The 21,925-nt window shown below is 44.5% G+C and overlaps 1 protein-coding gene across 1 annotated transcript in view; it reads left to right on the top strand.

The window, feature by feature from the left end:
• The window catches only part of SVOP (SV2 related protein), a 64,910-nt gene that overhangs the window by 6,458 nt on the left and 36,527 nt on the right, over window positions 1-21,925 (top strand). Inside the window, exons 2-5 of the mRNA XM_081546018.1 lie at window positions 13,526-13,686; window positions 16,238-16,323; window positions 17,999-18,097; window positions 21,531-21,602. Of these exons, the coding sequence (XP_081402144.1) occupies window positions 13,526-13,686; window positions 16,238-16,323; window positions 17,999-18,097; window positions 21,531-21,602 (418 nt within the window). The remainder of the gene's footprint in view (window positions 1-13,525; window positions 13,687-16,237; window positions 16,324-17,998; window positions 18,098-21,530; window positions 21,603-21,925) is intronic.

The raw sequence follows: 21,925 nt of genomic DNA, 5'->3' as shown, positions 1-21,925 counted from the left end.
TGGAATATTATGCAGCCTTCAAAAAGGAGGGGAATCCTGAAACATGCTACAACACAGATAAACCTTGAAGACATTATGCTAAGTGAAATAAGCCAGTTGCCAAATGACAGCTACTGTATGATTCCAGTCTGTGAGGTTTCTAAAGCAATCAAATTCATAGAGACATAAAGTAGAACAGTAGTTGCCAGAGGCTGGGGAAGGGGAGGAGGGGGGATCTGTGTAGTGGGTACACTGTGTCACTTTTACAAGATGAAAAGTGTTCTGTGGATGAACAGTGGTAATGATTGTGCAATATTGTGAATATACTTAATGCCCACTGAACTGTACTCTTTAAAAATGCTTAAAGTGATAAATGTTATCTTATGTGTATTTCACTGTAGTTGAAAAAAATCATAGCCCTCTTCTCCCATCCTCCAATACCATGTTCAGCTTTTCCTCTTTAAGACTTTTTTTTAATGTGGACCATTTTTAAAGTCTTTACTGAATTTGTTAACAGTATTGTGTCTGTTTTATGTTTTGTTTTTTTGACCGTGAAGCAATGTGGGATTTTAGCTCCCTGACCAGGGGTCAAACCTGCACCCCCTGCATTGGAAGGCAAAGTCCTAACCACTGGCTGTCAGGAAAATCCCTGCTTTTCCTTTTTTTTTTTATCGCACATTACCTTCCAACATACCATATAATTTGTTTATTTATTGTTTAGTGTCTGTCTTCACTTAGTTGTGTGAAAGCGTCACACACCAGGGGTCTGATGGATCCCAAGTTCATGGGACATTGCCTAGATTCCATCCGATACTGGATTTTAGGGTAGATCAGGACGCAGGATTGAGTAAAAACTGTAGGCATAAAAAAAAATCAGAAAAATCTGTTCATCAGCTTAATCATTGCCAAATGGTGGCAGGGGCCACCATTACTAAGTTTTAGCAGCTAAAGCACTGAGTCCCCATGGAAAGATCAGACAGAGCCTTGTTTCATCATATTCGCTCCCCCCTGCAAGTTGGGACAATCAAAACTGTCTCCAGACATTGCCAGTGTCCCCTGGAAGCCTAAATGGCCACCCCATTGAGAACCACTTCTCTAAAATGTTTTAGTTTAGACGATACATTTTTCAGTCTCTCCATTTCCAGAGCATCTTCAGACTGCTCTTTACACCTCACTTTTCTCACATTCGTCATGTGGGGACTGTGGCTTGTGCCCCTTCTTGCATCTTCAGGATGCTTTTGCTAAAAGACTGTAAACTCCATGGGGGCAGGAATGTGGTCTGACACATACTGTCCCCACTGCATGCTTGTCATGTGTTAATCTTTGTGCATTAATCATGCTTTTTATTTTCTGTATTTTGATGTTTTGACCTTTTGGGGCCTTGCAGATTCTGGAGGGCTCTCCCCTCCCAGGGTTAACTAGTAAATAAGTCGCCTGCCGGTGGACCTTTCGTGTGCAAACCAACCAATCCAAAGCCACTAATCCACCTGCAGTAATCACTCCAGGGCCAAGAACCAGACAACTGGAGACAGTCCCTATGCTCAGAGCCTGGAGAAGTGACTCAAACTGGCTGATCCTCAACCTGCTTGCCCTGCCTCACCTGTTCCTTCCTGTGGAAACCACAGTAAAGACTCTGCCCCAGATTTTTTCCTCACCCTTGCCTCCCCAGTTCGATTCCTGGGTCAGGAAGATCCGCTGGAGAAGGGATAGGCTACCTACTCCAGTATTCTTGGGCTTCCCTGGTGGCTCAGCTGGTAAAGAATCTGCCTGTAATGTGGGAGACCTGGGTTTGATCCCTGGGTTGGGAAGATCCCCTGGAGGAGGGAACAGCTACCCACTCCAGTATTCTGGCCTGGAGAATTCCATGGACTGTATAGTCCATGGGGTCAAAAAGAGTTGGACACAACCAAGTGGCTTTCACTTTCACTTACCTCCTTAAAAGTGAAGAAGAACTAAAGAGCCTCTTGATGAAGGTGAAGGAGGAGAGTGAAAAAGTTGGCTTAAAGCTCAACGTTCAGAAAACTAAGATCATGGCATCTGGTCCCATCACTCCATGGGAAATAGATGGGGAAACAGTGGCAACAGTGTCAGACTTTACTTTTTTGGGCTCCAGAATCACCGCTGATGGTGACTGCAGCCATGAAATTAAAAGACGCTTACTCCTTGGAAGGAAGGTTATGGCCAACCTAGATAGCATATTTAAAAGCAGAGACATTACTTTGCCAACAAAAGTCCGTCTAGTCAAGGCTATGGTTTTTCCAGTGGTCATGTATGGATGTGAGAGTTGGACGGTGAAGAAAGCTGAGCGCCGCAGAATTGATGCTTTTGAACTGTGGTGTTGGAGAAGACTCTTGAGAGTCCCTTGGACTGCAAGGAGATCCAATCAATCCATCCTAAAAGAGATCAATCCTGGGTGTTCATTGGAAGGTCTGATGTTGAAGCTGAAACTCCAATACTTTGGCCACCTCATGCGAAGAGTTGACTCATTGGAAAAGACCCTAATGCTGAGTAGGATTGGGGGCGGGAGGAGAAGGGGATGACAGAGGATGAGATGGTTGGATGGCATCACCGACTCGATGAACATGGGTTTGGGTAGACTCCGGGAGTTGGTGATGGACAGAGAGGCCTGGCGTGCTGCAATTCATGGGGTCGCAGAGAGTCGGACACGACTGAGCAACTGAACTGAACTGAACCTCCTTACTGATCCCGGTGTTTCCCCATATGGCTAAAAAAATGTGGCATGCCCCCTCTTCTTGGAATCTGTGAGTATAACAGAGTCTAAAGTCTTCAGTTGGCAGTCATCTCCTGATCTGTTTGCCACACCTAAATAATAATAAAACCAATATTTTAGGGACTTCCCTGGCAGTCCAGTGGTTAAGACTGTGCCCATCCAATGCAGGGTCTCAGGTTCAATCCTTGGTTGAGGAACTAAGACCCCACGTGCTGCACAGTCAAAAAATAAATGTAAGTTTGACTCAATGGGATTTTCCAGGCAAGAATACTGGAGTGGGTTGCCATTTCCTTCTCCAATATTTTAAAACACTGTCCACAATCTATTCATCCTCTTATAGCAAAATATGCCTGAATGATCTCAAAATCAACTCTGACCACCTTCCCCCATCTCACCCTACTTGTAAACCTTTCAGTGGCATCCCACTGATCTCAGGAAAACATGAAAACCCCTGTGGTCTCTGTATAATTCAGCCTTCCTCTCCGACCTCTATTCCTTGGTCCTTCCCCCCTGGGTCTTTGTCCTCCCCCCATCTCCGTGGGATTCTCCTGGTCCCCAGACCTCAGGCAAGTTTATCCTGACTACTCTTCCCTCCGATTGTTCTTCATCTTGGCACCCTATTTGTTTCCCTCTCAAGGTTCATTGATCTGCAAATGTATAATGATTTCTTGTTTACTTGTATATTAACTGTCTTCTCAATAGGGAATACATTTCAGGAGGGCAGATGTATTGTATCTCCCTTTGTATCTGAGCCTTCAGCTCACAGTCAGCACTCAATAAACATTTATTAAAATACTGAAGAATAGGGACTTCCTTGGTGATCCAGTGGTTAACACTGTGCTCTTCCAATGTAGGGGGCACAGGTTTGATCCCTGGTCAGGGAACCAAGATGCCACATGCTGTGTGGCATGACCAAGTAAAATAAAATACTGAAGAAGGGTGCCAGGCTCTTTTGAGATGCTCTCTCTGTTGACTCCTTAATCTCCATGGCAACCCTGTGAGATAGGAATTACCATCTCCATTCTACCAGCAGGAAACTGAGACCCAGAGAAGTAAAGTAACCTAACCTCAGTGTGGTGGGGGCAGGAAATTCAAACCCAAATCAGTCTGTTTGCAGAGTTGGGCACTCCTTTCTATGACACCCCCCCCCCATCTTTAGGCATGACTTGAAATGCTACCCTGTCATAATCACAATTAGGCACAGGCTTCCTTTTTCAGTCTGATAGATTCATGAACTCAGGGGATAAATACCCAGAAGGTCAGATGAAAATAGAGAAAAAAAAACTTCCTTACCCTAATCGTGTCTCAGACCTAATTTAAGGTACTGAGGTGAACTACATGATGGTTCAAGCAGAATCTTTGGGTTGACAGTATTTCCTCAAGCTCTTCTCTTCTTTCAATAGAAAAATTATGTAAAACAATTGTTTCCTGCTATTTTGGTAAATTATATGCTATATATACACCACAAATGCCAAGAAATTGTGAGCCAGCTTGTTTCAAAGCCCTCATATAGTTAACATATGCCACTGCTATTTTCTTTTTCTTTCATATTACGTTTTTTTTTTTTCCCTTGGAAAATCTTGGCTTGTGTTGCTGATATCTGCTTTTAGGAACCCATCTGATTCAAAATGTAGTCTGGCTTTCAGAGTGTAATTTAATGTCAGAGGTCTCTCTTTACATCCGTCTTAAAACAAGTTTTAATAAATAAAGGGCCCTGGCTTCTAGTGCCAGAGAAGGAATGTGAACAGATCCTGGTTTAAGATGCCAGGGAGCTAAGCCATTTCTCAAAGTCAAATTTCACAAAGGTCAGTGTCCTCCATGCTCAAGGCACAACGGTGACTTGAACGAAGCTGGGTTGGAGGAAAGCCAATATTGACACAATGCCCCCACAGTTTTCTGTTCATCAAGCTCAGCTTATCTTCACGACAGTCCTGCAAGCCAGTCTTCATCCCATTCACAGATGAACGTGTCTGTAACATGCTTAGCTGATGTTACAAGATTGACAAGCGTTCTGTGAATAGTCGCTATTGTGATTTATATTTATTATTTGTTAATAGATGTGCAGGTTTAAAAATGTACGTATTACAGAGGCATCCAAGATGAAAAGTAAAAAGAAATTTCTTTCCCTCAAAACTCCCCATTCCCATCCATCCTCCTTCCCCAAACCAACAAGTCTCAGGCTTCTTAACTATCCTTCCAGAATGTTCGACGACAGAAGCGAAAATATTCTTGAGCACACTTCTACATGCACATGAATTCATGTACCTGAATTCCCTGGGGACCTGGTTACAATGCAGATGTTGATTTAGTAGATCTGAGTCTGGACCTGAGACTCAACATTTCTAACAAGTCCCTGGGGAGGCTGGGTGTCTGGTTCGAGACCACACTTAAATCTTAGCACCGAGAACCTAGATCATGAGACCGTAGTCTAGCATGTTTTGTAGTGAGCCCCGGCAGGAATTCCCTGGCAGTCCAGTGGCTAGGACTCGGCACTTTCACTGCCATGTCCCTGGATTTGATCCCTAATCTGGGAACTAGGATCCCACAAGCTGTGTGGCCAAAAAAAAAAATGAGCCCCAACAATCTTTTCCTGTTAGTTCTTGCAACCGACTTGTGTCTGTTCATTATGTGTGTTTATTGTGTTAAAATAGTTGCTATAAAATTTACCATTTCAACAACTGTATGGTTAATGGTCTGAATTATATTCAATGTTGTGTCACTTTTACTACCATCCACCTCTAGAATTTTCTTATCTTCCTCAACTGAAACTCTGTACCCATTAAACACTAACTCCCTACTCCCCTCTGTCCCCCCAACCCCCAGAGCTTGGTGACCATTGTTCTACTTTCTCTATGACTGTGACTATTGTAGGCCCATTTAAATAGGTGGACTAGTACGGTAATTGTTCTTTGGTGTTGGTTTTATTTCACTTAGCGCAGTGTCTTCAAAGTACATCCATGTTGTAACATGGGTCAGAATTTCCATCCTTTTTAAGACTGAGTAATACTCGGTTATATGGATAGACCACAGTTTGTTTATCCACTCATCCACTTATAGCCACTTAAGTTTTTTCCACCTTCACCTATTGTGATACAGATCAACACAAATTTAAAAAAAAAATTTTTTTTTTGGCTGCACCACGCAGCCTCCAGGGTCTTAGCTCCCTGACCAGGGATGGAACCTGCATCCCGCTGAAGTGGAAGTGCAGAGTCTTAACCACTGGACTGACAGGGAAGTCCCAGTAAAATGGTTTTTTTTTTAAACATTTTCTTTAGTGGCTGTTCCATCATCTATTTAATTACTCCCCTCCTGGTGATTATTTCTGGTTTTGTATTATTTGCAGCAAAGCTGCAAAGAGATGCGAGCACCAGAAGAGCATACAGAGTGGCTGGCAGTGGGGATGCTGGAATCAGACAGCTTCGCCAAAGCCTCCACGCTTACTGTGTGACCTTGGGCAAGCTCCCAGCCCCTTGTGCTTGAGTGCCCTCCTCTGTAAAATGGGAACAATGAAAAATAAATAAATAAATAAATAAATAAAATGGGAACAATGAAAGTGGGAATAAATAATTTAATAATACAAAGTGCAAATATTGGGCCTGACTCATGGCAAGCTGACAATCCATATCTGCCATTACTGGGAGGGTAAACCATTGCTTACCATGACTGTCCCCACAATGAACTGCCGGCACAATCTCACATTCTAGGTTGGAGCTAGAAGCACTAAAAAATTGGAAAGATATCACAGCTTGCATGCGTGCGTAGTCATGTCCAACTCTTTGCAACCCCATGGACTGCAGCCCTCCAGGCTCCTCTGTCCATGGGATTTTCCAGGCACGAATACTGGGGCAGGTTGCCATTTCCTTCTCCAGGCGATCTTCCTGACCCAGAGATCGAACCTGCATCTCCTGCAACTCCTGCATTGGCAGACGGATTCTTTACCACTGAGCCACCTCAGAAGCCCACATCACTGCTTACCTTCCCAGAAGGTTGCAGTGGAAGCTGTTACTCATAGAAGGAAGCACAGAGCCCCGGACGATCCCGGAGGAGAAGGTGTGATAAAAGGGAGCGTATCAGGCCACATAGCCGTCCTCTTCTGTAATGTTACCCTCAGAGTCCAGGGCGAGCCACAGACCTTCCCTTCACCCCTCAAAAGGAATTGATAATGCATGTAAATGTTCATTTCCTTCCATCGCCTAGTAATTCTCTACATTCTGTCTTCTATTAATACCTCGGGGGACTGTTTGTAGTTTTGAGTTGGGGGGTTGCTTCCAGGGGACAGAGAGTCCTACTCTTTGCTGCTTCCTTCCTGGGACCCACTTTGCGCCACCCCTCAGTGGGTTACAGAGTTGAAATGTCCCCCCCTCACCACGCCCCCAGCCTCTCACTGCACCCAGTTAATTTCATTTACAGCTTTTCTCGCAATGTACAGAACATCTATGTAGCAGTATATACATCCACATTTATAATATTATATATAAATACATATTTATATTTAAAAATATTAATTTATATACCAACATATAAAATTATATGTTTATAGCTATAATACTTATATATGTATGTATTTATAATTATTTACATTTAAAATACAAAAATGCATGTGGGTATATACATGAAATTTTTACTGAGGTATAAAAAATTGTATGTGTATATCCACATGCATTTTTGTATTTATATATGTAAATGTAAATACATACATATATAAATAATTACATACTTATAAATTTATATATAATACTTATATAAGGAGAAGAGGACAACAGAGGATGAGATGATTGGGTGGCATCACCAATTCAATGGACATGAACTTGGCCAAATTCCAGGAGACGGTGAAGGATAGGGAGGCCTGGTATGCTGCAGTCTATGAGGTCGCTAAGAGTCAGACACAACTTGGCGACTGAGCAACAAAAAGTTGATTTACAATATTATTTTGGTTTCAGGTTTAAAACATCAGTTCAGTTCAGTCACTCAGTCATGTCCAACTCTTTGCGACCCCATGAACCACAGCACGCCAGTCCTCCCTGTCCATCACTAACTCCCTAAGTCCACCCAAACCCATGTCCACGAGTCGGTGATGCCATCCAACCATCTCATCCTCTGTCGTCCCTTTCTTCTCCTGCCCTCAATCTTTCCCAGCATCAGGGTCTTTTCCAATGAGTCAGCTCTTCGCATCAGGTGGCCAAAGTATTGGAGTTTCAGCTTCAACATCAGTCCTTCCAATGAACACCCAGGACTGATCTGCTTTAGGATGGACTGGTTGGATCTCCTTGCAGTCCAAAGGACTCTCAAGAGTCTTCTCCAACACCACAGTTCAAAAGCATCAATTCTTCGGCGCTCAGCTTTCTTTATAGTCCAACTCTCACATCCATACATGACTACTGGAAAAACCATAGCCTTGACTAGACGGACCTTTGTTGGCAAAGTAATGTCTCTGCTTTTTAATATGCTATCTAGGTTGGTCATAACTTTCCTTCCAAGGAGTAAGCATCTTTTAATTTCATGGCTGCAGTCACCATCTGCAGTGATTTTGGAGCCCAGAAAAACAAAGTCAGCCACTGTTTCCACTGTTTCCCCATCTATCTTCCATGAAGTGATGGGACCGGATGCCATGATGTTAGTTTTCTGAATGTTGAGCTTTAAGCCAACTTTTTCACTCTCCACTTTCACTTTCATCAAGAGGCTCTTTAATTCTTCTTCACTTTCTGCCATAAGGGTGGTGTCATCTGCATATCTGACAGAATTTGGCCACTGGAGAAGGGAATGGCAAACCACTTCAGTATTCTTGCCTTGAGAACCCCGTAAACAGTATGAAAAGGCAACAAGATAGGACACTGAAAGATGAATTCCCCAGGTCAGTAGATGCCCACTATGCTAATGGAGATCAGTGGAGAAATAACTACAGAAAGAATGAAGGGATGGAGCCAAAGCAAAAACAACACCCAATTGTGAATGGGACTGGTGATAGAAGCAAGATTTGATGCTGTAAAGAGCAATATTGTATAGGAACCTGGAATGTTAGGTCCATGAATCAGGGCAAATTGGAAGTGGTCAAACAGGAGATGATAAGAGTGAACATCGACATTCTAGGAATCAGTGAACTAAGATGGACTGGTTTAAAGTGATTCACAATTTCTAAAGATTAGGCTCCATTTATATTATTATAAAAATATTGTCTGTATTCCCTGTACTGCACAATATATCTATTTTATACACACTAGTTTATATCTCTTAATCCCCTACCCCTATCTTGCCCCTAACCTTTTCACCCTTCCCACTGGTAACCACTAGTTTGTTCTCTATATCCGCATGTCCTGTTTCTTTTTTGTTAAATTCACTAGTATATTTCATTTTTAGATTCCACATATAAATGATAATATACAGTGTTTGTCTTTCTCTGATAAATTTCACTAAGACGTGACATCCACGGCGGTGCTAAGTGTTGAGGGTTTGGGGGTTTAAGGGAGAGAGGGTCATGGCAAAATAAGATAAGATTCACCATTGTAGCCGTTTTTAAGAGTACAGGTCTGTGGCATTAAGTGCCTTCGCATTGTTGTGCAACCATCAATACCATCCTTCTCCAGGACAGTTTTCATCTTCCCGAACTGAAACTGTACCTGTTAAACACAAAGTCCCTATTTTGTCCTCTCCTAGCCCCTGGGAACCACCATGCTTTCTGTCTCTGAGTTTGACTAGGCTAAGTGTCTAAGTGGAATCGTGCAGTATTTGTCTTTTGTGACTATCTCGCTTAGCATAATGTCTTCAAGTTTCACCCATGTTATATAATGTGTAGAATTTCCTTCCTTTGCTGTTCCTTTTTTTTTTTTTTTTTGGTGCACAGCTTGTAGGATCTTAGTTCCTTGACCAGGGATTGAACCTGGGCCCTCAGCTATGAAAGCAGGGCCCTAACCACTAAGCAACCAGGGAACTTCCCCTTCCCTTCCCTTTTTTTTTTTTCTTTTTTTTCGGGCTTCCCAAGTGGCTCAGTGGTAAAGAACCCGCCTGCCAATGCATGATCTCCTGAAAGAGATGCGAATTCAATCCCCGGGTCAGGAAGATCCCCTGGAGAAGGAAATGGCAACCCACTCCAGTATTCTTGCCTGGGAAATCCCATGGACAGAGGAGCCTGGTGGGTTGCAGTCCATAGGGTTGCAAAAGAGTTGGACAGGACTGAGCGAAAAATAATTTCACTTTTCCTTTTAAAAAAAATTATTAATTTTATTGAATCTTCACCCTAGTATACACCTCTTTTTATAAAGCCATTTTTATTTTATTAGTTATTTTTTATAAATTATAAATAAATAATTTTTATTTATTCATTTTGGTCACACTGCACAGCATGCCGGATTTTAGTTCCCCAGCCAGGGATTGAACCCACACCCCCTGCAGTGGAGGCAAGAAGTCCTAACCACTGGACTGCTGGGGAGTTCCCCCTTTCCTTCCTTTTTGAAGCTGAATAGCATTCCACTGTATGTATAGACTATATTTTGCTTATCCACTCATCCACTGATGGACACTGGGTTGTTTTCACCTTTGGGTTGTCGTGAATAGTACTGCTATCATCATGGACGTACATTCACAATGTTGTACAACCTTTCCCTTCTGCCTAATTTCAGACCAATTTCATCATCCCCAAAAGGGAATTCTGTGCCATTAGACAGTCACTCCTTCTCCCTCCTTCCCCTGCCCCTGGCAACCACTGATCTGCTTTCTGTCTCTCTGAAGTTGCTTCACATAAATGAGATCACGCATATGTGACTCTCTGTGTCTGGCTGCTTTCACACAGCATCGTGTTTCAAGGTTCATCCGTGTTGTAGCTTCTGACAGTGACTGGAGGACCTTACAGTGGTTACACTGGAGACTGCTCAGAGAGGCCCTAGTGAGCGGATTGATGATTAGATATTCAGGAAATCTCAGAGCCTGTTATTTAACCATTGAGAGCTTAAAGCTGGTTCTGGTGGGAGTATTTACCCCACAGATACCGGCAAATGCTACACATCAGTATGGTCTTGGGGGGTTTATCTGAGGCTCGGTTCGTAGGCACTGGCTTCAGAGTTTCCCTATAATCTCCATCAGCACCACCCCCTCTTGCAAAGCTGCTGTTGTTTAGTTGCAAAGTCATATCCGACTCTTTGTGACCCCCTAGACTGTGGCCTGCTAGGCTCCTCTGCCCATGGCATTTCCCAGGCAAGAATACTGGAGTGGGTTGCCATCTCCTTCTCCAGGACATCTTCCCAGCCCAGGGATCGAACCCACATCTCCTGCATTGGTAGATGGATTCTTTACCACTTACATCCTTTAAGTGTAAGGCTTAAAGGATGAAGCCTTGGTTCTTTCAAGCTGTATTGAGAGATGGAGATTGGAAAAGAGACCGGGTGGCTTCAGTTGAATTATAATCAAATGTTGACAATTTCATATAGTTCGACCTACTAGTAGGGTCTAGTCCTTAAGCTGGGCAAGAAGCAAAGATATTTCTCTCATTGTTACATGTTTAATTTTATCGGCTTTAAATATTTCAAAATAAAAGATTTTGTGAGGGAGGAATGGAGTAGATGGGGAGGAATGGGAGGGTTTGACTGGTATCCTGTCTTTGGCCAGAAACACAAGGTTTTGACCAGACTAAGGGTGACCCCTGGCTCCATGCCTTTTTAGCTCTGTGACCATGGTTAAATCTCGTGACTTCTGGGGCCTCTGTTTTCTTGTCTGTACAATGGTAATAATAATACCAAGCTCACAGAGCTGCTGTGCTTCCCTGGTGGCTCAGTGGTGAAGGATCTGCCTGCCAAGCAGGAGACATGAGTGTGATCCCTGGGTTGGGAAGATCCCCTGGAGAAGGAAATGGCTACCCACTCCAGTATTCTTGCCTGGAGAATCCCATGGACAGAGGAGCCTGGAGGGCTACAGTCCATAGGGCTGCAAAGAGACAGACAAGACTGAGCGACTAAACAACGAACAACAGGACTACTGTGCAGAACGATTGCTTGGAGAGCAACACCTAGAACGAGGCATTGACGCTGCTGGACGGTGGGGGGCGTGGTGAAGAGGGGGGCGTGGTGGAGAAGGGGCGTGGTGGAGAGGGGGCGTGGTGGAGAGGGGGCGTGGTGGAGAAGGGGCGTGGGGGGCGTGGTAGAGCTGGCGGCTGGTGGTGGAGTGGTTGCTCCAAGGTTCAGTCCCAGCAGCTCTGCCTGCAGATTCTGTGCACTGTGCTCTGCCTCGTATTGCCAACCCGAGATGAGCTTGACAGCTGGAGCTCTCCCAGTTCAGCCTCGCCATCGAATGGTGTTTCGGGTATTTACAAAATTGCTTTCTCCCAATTCACAAGCAGGGAATGTTCCCCCAGGCTTCTGGAATCTGGAGACTTACGCTTTCTATGCCAGAGCACTAATTATTCTTGGTGAGATGTGCGGAATCAGGCAATAGTTAATTGATGATGATGATAGCAATATTTTTTTTTATGTAGAAATTTCTCCGTTTTTACCTTTTAAAAATGTTGCCCAAATTTGCCCTCCAGTCCCTCATCAGCAGGCTTCCTTGATGGCTCAGTGGTAAAGAATCCACCAGCCTATGCAGGAGATGCAGAAGATGCAGGTTCAATCCCTGGGTTGGGAAGATCCCCTAGAAGAGGAAATGGCAACCCTCTCCAGTATTCTTGCCTGGGAAATCCTATGGACAGGGGAGCCTGGTGGGTTACAGTCCATAGGGTGGCAAAGAGTCAGAGACAATGGAGTGACTGAGCTCTCAGGCACACCCTCATCAGCCCTCTGCCCGTCATGCCCTTGGCATCCCAGACTTCTTTTTTCAAAGCCCAGGGAGGAATGGGCATCACTCATTCCATATGGCTGTCTCCTGGGAAGGTAGGGACTCATCTCTTCTGTTACTACCATGACCTTGCAACCCATCGCAGGGCTGGCAAAAAGCAAGAGTTTTGTTTCAAGATGAGGAAGCTGGAAGGAGACAGGTCTCAGATGAATAAGTTGCTGCTCAAAGAAATCAAGGCATTTCCCAGAGTCACGAGAAACAGCACAGTATGAAGGAATGTATTGTATTGAGAGTGAAGTCCATGGTGTCTCAAACTCAAATGCCTATGGGGGCAAAGGGAACAAAGTGCCAAGTGAGAGGAACACAGAGTTAAGTGTAAAGAAAAATGGCAAGAGACAGTCAGGGCTGGAGGTCATTTGGAGAGGATGAGACCCTTGGTCATCTGTGCATCGAGTGGCCCATATACAAGGGACACACTGCTCTGGTCTTGCCACGTTGGTCCCTTATTAGAATGTGGGTCCCAGATGGCCAGATAGTCTATTTTTTAAAGAGACATCGGGAATCTGGATTTCTTTGTGAATTCTTCTAATTTTAAAACTTTGATATTCACTTTAAATTAAAAAAAAAAAATACTGTGTGGGCAGCTTTTTGTAAGCATAAAGCAATCCTTATGTGACCAAATTGTTACTTACATTAGATACAGAAAAATGAGTATAAATTCTGAAACACATATGCTTCCAAATGGTATTTAGGTCTAGAACAAAGATATCCTCCTTCACATAGCTTACCATGTGGATAGGGCTCCCCCTGGAGTTGTGCAGTGCCCAACCTGTCCAACTGTAGTAGACAGCCCTGGTACATAACTCTTAAAGTTGTCACCCTCCCCACAGTCCAACTCAACAGAAATGCCAGCCCCTACCTCTCTCACCTATTCATGGACCATGAGAGAACTCTCTGGACCACAAGAGAAAGCTTTTCACCTGTCTTGGGCACAACTATACCACGAGGTCCTCGAGGAGGAGTTCTAGCCATCATGACCAGATTTGCTCTGTCCTCTAGGGTGGTGAAATTCCGTCGCACAGGCGAGAGTGCAAGGTCAGAGGATGACACGGCTTCGGGAGAGCATGAGGTCCAGATTGAAGGGGTCCGTGCAGGCCTAGAGGCCGTGGAGCTGGACGATGGGGCAGCCGTGCCAAAGGAGTTTGCCAATCCCACCGACGGTGAGGGGACCCTGCAGTTGGGGCAGGCCATATTAAGGGCTCTGAGGTGCCAAGGTTTCCTCTTCGGGTGGTACCTCAGAGGGGTCTTTTGAAGGGGCAGGTAGGAGGGCCTGGAGGACCCAGGGGTGACACTGGAAGTGTGGGCTGGACCTGCATGGCTTTCTTCCACAGGCAAGGTTGCATCACCATCCCTGACAGTCAGCATCATTGACTAACACTTGGCCGAGGATGGCAACCACAATGATGATGGTGATGGTGAGGATGAGGGTGGTGATGATGGTGATGATGATGAGATGGTGTTGATGGTGGTGGTGATGGTGATGGTGCTGATGGTGGTGATGGTGACTGTAAAGATGACAACAGTGATTAGAGCCACAGACACAGGCTGAGGGTTTACTCTGTGCCAGGCACTGTTCTAAGCACTTTACATACATTACACATTTCACCTTCACAACAGTTCCAGTTGGAACTATTACAATCATCTTCCCCATTTTGCAGGAGAGGACACAGAAGCACAGAAAGGTTGAGTATCTTGCTCAGGGTCACACAGTTAGAACTTAGCCAAGCTGGATTTACACCCAGGAAATCTGACCTCAGAGACCACATCCCTACATGTGATCTTGTGCTCCCTCTGAGTAGAGATGGTTAAAGGAGACTTGAAGTGCTAACAGGGGAACTGGTCTCCCCTTACCATCTGATAATGCTGATGCATGAAAACATTCCATTCGTTCCTCGAAGGGCCCAGATGCCCAACCAGAGAGAGGATTAACAGCTTGAGCCCCAGGCCTGTTGGCAGATCTAAGGAGGCAATGACTGGGGTGGCAGTGAAGGCAGAGGTTAGAAGCAGTGGCTTCAGGTTCAGGCTGATCTGGGCTAAATTCCCAGATCTGCAGTGTGCCAGGTGTATTGACACTGGGCAAGTCCATGTCCTCCTCTGAAAAATGGGGCTAAGACTGAGCCTTTAACTAGTAGGTGTCACAAGGACTCAATGAGATTATATACAGCAAGCTCTTAGAGCATGGGTCCCCAACCCCTGGTTCCAGTCCACGGCCTGTTAGGAACCGGGCCGCATAGCTAGAAGTGAGTGGTGGGTGAGCAAGCTTCCTCTGTATTTACAGCCTCTCCCCATCACTCCCGCTGCTACCTGAGCTCCGCCTCCTGACAGACCTCATGGGAGGGAGAACTCTAGCCATAAAGTCAAGGCGGAATACTCTGAGGTCGCTACAAAACAGAGATAAAGTGCACAATAGATGTGATGTGCTTGAATGATTCCCAAAGCTGCCCCTGTCTATGGAAAAATTGTCTTCCATGAAACAGGTCACTGTTGCCAAAAAGGATGGGGACCACTCTCAGGGCAGTGCCTGAGACACACACTGAGCTCCCAGTAAATGTATCATTATTTTATTACTATTACTGTTCCTATTATTGATGCCATTACAGGACTCACTCTGCTTTCTCCTCAGTATTTTTACTGAAGGAAACCAGACCCTGCTGGTGTGATAACCACCAGCTCATACTTCAGGAGAAAATGATGGTTGATGTACAAGGCTCATGATTGAAATTCCGATAAGATGACAACTCCCAGCAGGGGCAGATAAGATGCTCAGAGGCACCCCCACAGGGCGGCCACCCAGCATGCTCCTTTAGTATTTTTATTTTACAGTTAATTTTTATTTTTCATCTTTGAATATTGTAAAAGTACAGAAAAGTTGCAAAGATAGCACAGAGAGTGCTCGTATACTCTTTTTTTCTTTTTTAAAATCTTTTTTGTTTGTTCGTTATTTTTTTTTTTTTTGTATACTCTTCATGCAGCTTCCCATAAAGTTAGTATCTTACCTAATCATGACACACTTCTCAAAACTAAGAAATTGACACTGGTGCAATACCCTCCATGAAACTCCAGACTTTATTCAGATTTCACCAGTTTTCCCAGCAGTGCTATTACAGGAATCAATTCCAACACACCACATTGTATTTAGTCTTTTAGTCTTTCTCAAAGCCACTTATGAGCTTCTAAATTATATTCTTATTTTTTTTCTGAGCACACAAATACCATGTGTTTATTTGGAAAGCACTGGGATATGATCAAAATGTACAAAAAAGTGAGTACTAGCACATGACCCTGTTGACAGTCTATGGGCATTCAATCTTACTTCCCCTGGTCCATCTTACTTTGTTTTCTAAAAATTAATTCACAATATATTGTATGCATCTTTCTAAATCTGCACATTTTTAAACAGGTGGTTTGTATTTTAGGATATAGATATATAAACGTTTGTGTATAATACATAAAATAATTTAACCAGTTCCTTGTTGATAGACATTCTGGGTTGTCCACTTATTCCCTTTGTAGAAACCACGTTGTATTGGACTTTGCAGCACACTTCACACTTGCCAGAAGGTTTTCCTAGGATAAGTTCAAGAAGCAGCATGCACTGCTTTAAAGAGTTTGGCCAGGGATCCCCCTCGATTCCCCCCCCACCCCTGCCCCAGAACTAGGACAAGTACAAAATGCTCTGACTCTTTCCTTCCCCTCCCTTCTCCTTCCCAGATACTTTCATGGTGGAAGATGCGGTGGAAGCCATTGGTTTTGGAAAATTTCAATGGAAGCTGTCTGTTCTCACCGGCTTGGCTTGGGCAAGTATCTCTGGGGACAATGATGTCATCTTCAGTCTCCAAGGAACGCCATGCTGCTCAGCTGGTTTTCCATGCTCTCCAAGGGAGGACATGGTTCCCTCCTGTTAGAGTCTTTGCTTGAATGACAGTTTAAGTGACCCTGGGTGATAATGAAGTCTGAGCCTGGGGGAGTTGGGTGTGGTTGACAATTGCCCTCAAGGAAGAGTTGAAGCTTCCGGTTAATTAAGTGGTTCTCAACACTTTGAGGCTCAGGGCCACTCTAAGATTCTGATGTCATCTGTGGGACTCACCCTAGAAGAAGATGCACAGATCAAAAGCTGCCTTCTCTTTCAAGGGACTCATGATTCCTTATGAAACTTGCCAGATCTACCTATAGCAAATGATGTATCTAGATCATTGTTGTTGTTCAGTCGCTAAGTCACGTCCGACTCTGCAACCCCACAGACTGCAGCCCGCCAGGCTCCTCTGTCCATGGGATTCTCCAGGCAAGAACACTGGAGTGGGTTGCTGTGCCCTCCTCCAGGGGATCTTCCTGACCCAGAGATTGAACCTGAGTCTCTTATGTCTCCTATCTTGGTAGCTGGATTCCTTACCACTAGTGACACCTGGGAAGCCCCACTATATTCCAGAGTTTGCTCAAATTCATATTCATTGAGTCAGTGATGTTGTCTAACCATCTCATCCTCTGCCATTAATCTAGACCATTAATACAAGTGAAATGGATTTTTATGAATAGTGCAAAACTGAGATTTAACTACCTATTTTTCCAAATAGTCATCAATTTCCCCACCTCATTTCCCCCACTAATTTGCAAAGCAGCCTTTATCATCCACCACATTCCCAGGGCCACATGGGTTTACTTCTGGACTCTCATTTCTGTTCCACTGCTCTGTCTGTTTAATCCTGTAAAGGTACCACAATGTTTCATTACTGAGGCTCCCTAGTATGTTTTAATATATTAAAATATCACACTTTTTAATGTTAATTATACTGACAATTCTACATGAACAATGACCAAAGAGAAACTAGCTTTTAATTGAGCTACAAGAGAAAAAGATCACTATCTCTTTACCTCTATAAAAATGTTTTTCTAAAAAAGAAAAATGTTTTTCTGATTTTCAAAATATGCTACTTTCCCACTCCGTTCAGGGAGTGTCCCTAAATTTTTTTTTCAAACATGGGAAAACACACACAAAGAATGTTAAATGTCTAGTTGTCAGTTCCTGTGTGGTACCACACTGTTTTAACTTCTGGAGCTTTCAGTGTGTTTTGATGGGTGATAGGGCACTCAGCAGAAGGTAGAAGAGGGAGTTTCTCTCTTTTTTCTTTTTTTTAATTAATTGATTGATTTTATTTTAAAATTTTTGGGGAGCCATACTACACGGCACACGGAACTTCCCGGACTAGGGATTGAACCCGTGCCCCCAGCCGTGGAAGAGCAAGTCATCACCACTGGACCACTGGAAAAGTCCAAAGGGATTTTCTACGCACTCACTTGGGGCTGTGGACTTGTGACAATTTAAGTTATCGTTTTCATTTTCTGAGATCATAAGGCTCTAAGGTTTAAATTCTTTTCTGCTGCAGTAAGTTACCATGAGAATTTTTTGTGAGGGGCCAGCTGTCTCCCCTCTCCCCGGCAGCATCCCAGCCTCACTTGTTTGCTTGCTCCCTGCAGATGGCCGACGCCATGGAGATGATGATTCTGAGCATCCTTGCGCCACAGCTGCACTGCGAGTGGCGGCTGCCCAGCTGGCAAGTGGCGTTGCTGACCTCGGTAGGCAGCCCAGTGGCCCTCTCCTCTTGTGCTCAGTTCTGGTTCCCCCCGGGGGGGGGGAGGTTCTGTGGGATGCCCCCCACTTCCTCCTGCTGCCACCAAGGGCTCAGCAGACAGGAATTAAGTCCTGAATGGAATCACCAGGACCTCAGCGTCCCTTCTCCCTTCTCCATCTCATGTATCCTGGCAGGTCTGCAGCCAACTCTAACCCCATCTGGGGGCCCCAGATATCCTGCTCAATTGCGGGGAACTTGGAGCCCACCTGATCGGATCACGTAAACCTTATAAGCCTCGCTTTTCCAAAAAGGAGACACCAGTTCCTTCCACGTGAAGGTGACTTGAGGGTTGGAAACAACATAGTACCTGTTCAGTAAATTGTAGGAACTGGTGCTCCCTGGAGCTAAGGCTTGGAGGGGTATGAAGCAGAACCCTTCATTCTTGTCTTGTTTTCTTCTTGAACTGGTATTTTCATTCAGTTTCTCCATATAATTTTATCTTAATGTAAGGTTGTGAAAGTGAAGGTTGCTGAGTCGTGTCCGACTCTTTGCAACCCCATGGACTGTACAGTCCACGGCATTCTCTAGGCCAGAATACTGGAGTGGGTAGGCTTTCCCTTCTCCAGGGGATCTTCCCAACCCAGGGATTGAACCCAGGTCTCCCTCATTGCAGGTGGATTCTTTACTAGATGAGCCACAAAGAAGCAATGTAAGGTTTTACTAGGCTTGAAAGTTTCATCATCATAATTTTTGTGACATTTTCAATTATCGTTTTTAATTTTCTGAGATCATAAGGCTCTAAGATTTAAGATGTTTCTCCTGCAGTAAGTTAACCATGATAATTTTTAGTAATAAACAACAGATTAAAACAAGATATAATTAATTTTGATAAATAGTTGCTAAATATAAGTCACTTTTATCAGGAATGCACCCCTTTATGAGGAGTATAGAGTGTTTCTCAACTATGTCACATATTCTTGAATTGTTTTTCAGTCGCTAAGTCATGTCTGAGTCTTTGTGACCCCATGGACTGTAGCACGTCAGGCTCCTCTGTCCTCCACTACCTCCCAGAGTTTACTCAAACACATGTCCATTGAGTCGGTGATGTCATCCAACCATCTCATCCTCTGTCGTCCCCTTCTCCTCCTGCCTTCAATCTTTCCCAGCATCAGGGTCTTTTCCAATGAGTCAGCTCTTCGAATCAGGTGGCCAAAGTATTGGAGCTTCAGCTTCAGAATCAGTCCTTCCAATGAGCATTCAGGGTTAATTTCCTGTAGAATTGGCTGGCTTGATCTCTTTGCTGTTCAAGGGACTCTCAAGAGTCTTCTCCAGTGCTACAATTTGAAAGCCTGTTGCCAAAATGAGACAGGGTTTAGCTGTAATGCGACTTCTATTTTTCATTTTTACTGAATGGATATAAATATGAAAGGTTTTGTTCACATATAAAAAGTTTTGCTGGGGGAACTGAAGGAATTTTATAATGACTCAATAAACTAATGCCACTTGATTCTTTTCAGCAACTTCCAAGTTTCATGCTGAAGAGCACACAGCAGTCGTTTATGAAAAATTATTTTTAGTGATCTAATTTGCTGACAGCTTGATTAGCCTCTCCTGCAATTTGGTTAAAAATAATAAAATGGAATTGGAATCAAGAAGACTTGCGAATGGATTTGTAACTGTGTCATTGGTGTCTTTTGGAGGCAGCCTAGAGGGTTTAACCTCAAAGCAGTGGCTATGAGGTACATCGGGGGGCAGGGTTTGAAGAAGTGGGGGAAGGGTGGTTGAGAAGGGGAGCTGGGAACAGGTGAGCCCCCCTAACCTGTTCTCAGGAAAGAGTTTCTATGGAAGTTGAGAACATGGGAATTAATTCCTTTAAAATTATCCAAATTTACTCTCCCTTGGAACGCCTCTGTGTAGCCTGTTTGGAGCCCACTGCTCTAGGAAGTGCCTGGAGGAATGCTTTTGGGTTCAGCCCACGCTAGGCAATGCCATTCCTGTCTCCGGGCCTCAATTAGTTGCCTTATCTGTAAAATGAGATGATAATAGCACCCACTTCATGGGGCTCCTGGGAACATTTGGCAAGACATATGTAAAAAGTTCCAATCCTTTGGCCACCTCTTGTGAAGGGCTGACTCACTGGAAAAGACCCCCATGCTGGGAAAGAGTGAGGGCAGGAGGAGAAGGGGATGACAGAGGAGGAGATGGTTGGATGGCATCACAGACTCAGTGGACATGAGTTTGAGCAAACTCCGGGAGATGGTGAAGGACAGGGGAGCCTGGTGTGCTGCAGTCCATGGGGTCACAGAGTCGGACATGACTGAGCAACTGAACAACAGCAACAAATGTAAAGAACATCCAGTGTAGTCTCTGACACTTGGTGAGTGCTCCAGAAAGGATAGAACAGTGAAGAAAGCTCTAGTCAGCCTGCTTGGGCTTAAGACCTGTCTTTACCCTCTCCTCCCTGGGATCAGAGCAGGTTTCTAAAACCCTTCTTTCTCTTTTTCAAAACTTTTTGGCCACACCATGTGGCACCTGGATCTTAGTTCCCCAACCAGGAGTGGAACCTGCACCTCCTGCCTTAGAAGTGTGGAGTCTTAACTGCTGGACCTCCAGGGAAGTCCCCTTAAACCCTTCTAAGCCTCAAGCTACCTGTCTGTAAAATGGGTATGAGTAGTCATACCTCTTCAGCTCTGATCAAGGACTAACAAGGGCACCAGAATTTTGCCCAGCATGCAATGAGCGCTCCATGGGTCCTTCTTCTTGCTCGTGGCTTACAGCTCCCATCCTAACCTCTTGTCTCCTGTTTTCATATCTTCCAAATTCTATTCAGTACCTTGCAACCTTTAACACTTTCTTAGCCATAAGACATTTCTTGGGTTCTGTAAGAAACTGGAAAAATACTAGTTCTGCAGCCAGGCAGCCTGACTCCAGCCCAGGCTGCACCACAGACACATGTGTGACCCTGGCCGCGTGACCTCACCTCTCTGAGGCTGTGTTTCCTCATATGTGAAGTGGGGATAACGGTAGCACTCACCCCGTAGGGTTGTTGTGAGACTTAAACAGTAACAGGAAGCACATAGACTAGTGTTTGCATATTAACAAGATCTCAGAAATGCTTGCTTGCTAAACTGCTTCAGTCATGTCCAACTCTTTGCCACCCTATGGCCTGTAGCCCAAACTCCCCTGCCCATGAAATTCTCCAGGCAAGAACACTGGAATGGGTTGCCATTTCCTTCTTCAGGGGATCTTTCCAACCCAGGGATCAAACCCATGTCTCCTGCATTGGCAGGTGGGTTCCCTACCACTAGCACTACCTGGGAAGCTGTAAAGCTTGGTTCATTCTTGTTACTAAGAGTGTGACGCCGCAGGCTCACTTCGGTGTTCCCTTTCTCTGCGATGCTCCGTGTCACTAACAGAAGCTGTCTTTGCCCCCACAGGTGGTCTTTGTCGGCATGATGTCCAGCTCTACCCTCTGGGGAAACATCTCAGACCAGTACGGCAGAAAAACAGTAAGGCGACTTCCCCTAAGCTTGTGTTCTCTGGGTTATCTCCTTGACAACGGCAAAACTTGTGCCAACTGAACTTTTTTTTTTGGTGGGGGTTTAATTTAGAGCTACATTGAAGGGCAAAGAAAGATATTGCTATGAGGTTGTGGACTCTTGAAAAATCACACCTCCCTAGGGGGCCCAAGCAGGTGTGTTTCAGAACATAAAAGATTCTGGTGGTGGTGCTGGCCCCATCCCCTTGGTGCTTAACCCCTCTGTGCCTCAGTTTTCTCATTTGTAAATGGAACAGTAATAGGCTTCCCCATAGGGCTCCTATGGGGAGTAAA

Source organism: Giraffa tippelskirchi, chromosome 11, assembly GCF_054371585.1.
Source record: "Giraffa tippelskirchi isolate mGirTip1 chromosome 11, T2T-mGirTip1v1.2.pri, whole genome shotgun sequence".
Taxonomy (NCBI): domain Eukaryota; kingdom Metazoa; phylum Chordata; class Mammalia; order Artiodactyla; family Giraffidae; genus Giraffa; species Giraffa tippelskirchi.
This window is presented reverse-complemented; position numbering and strand designations above follow the sequence as displayed.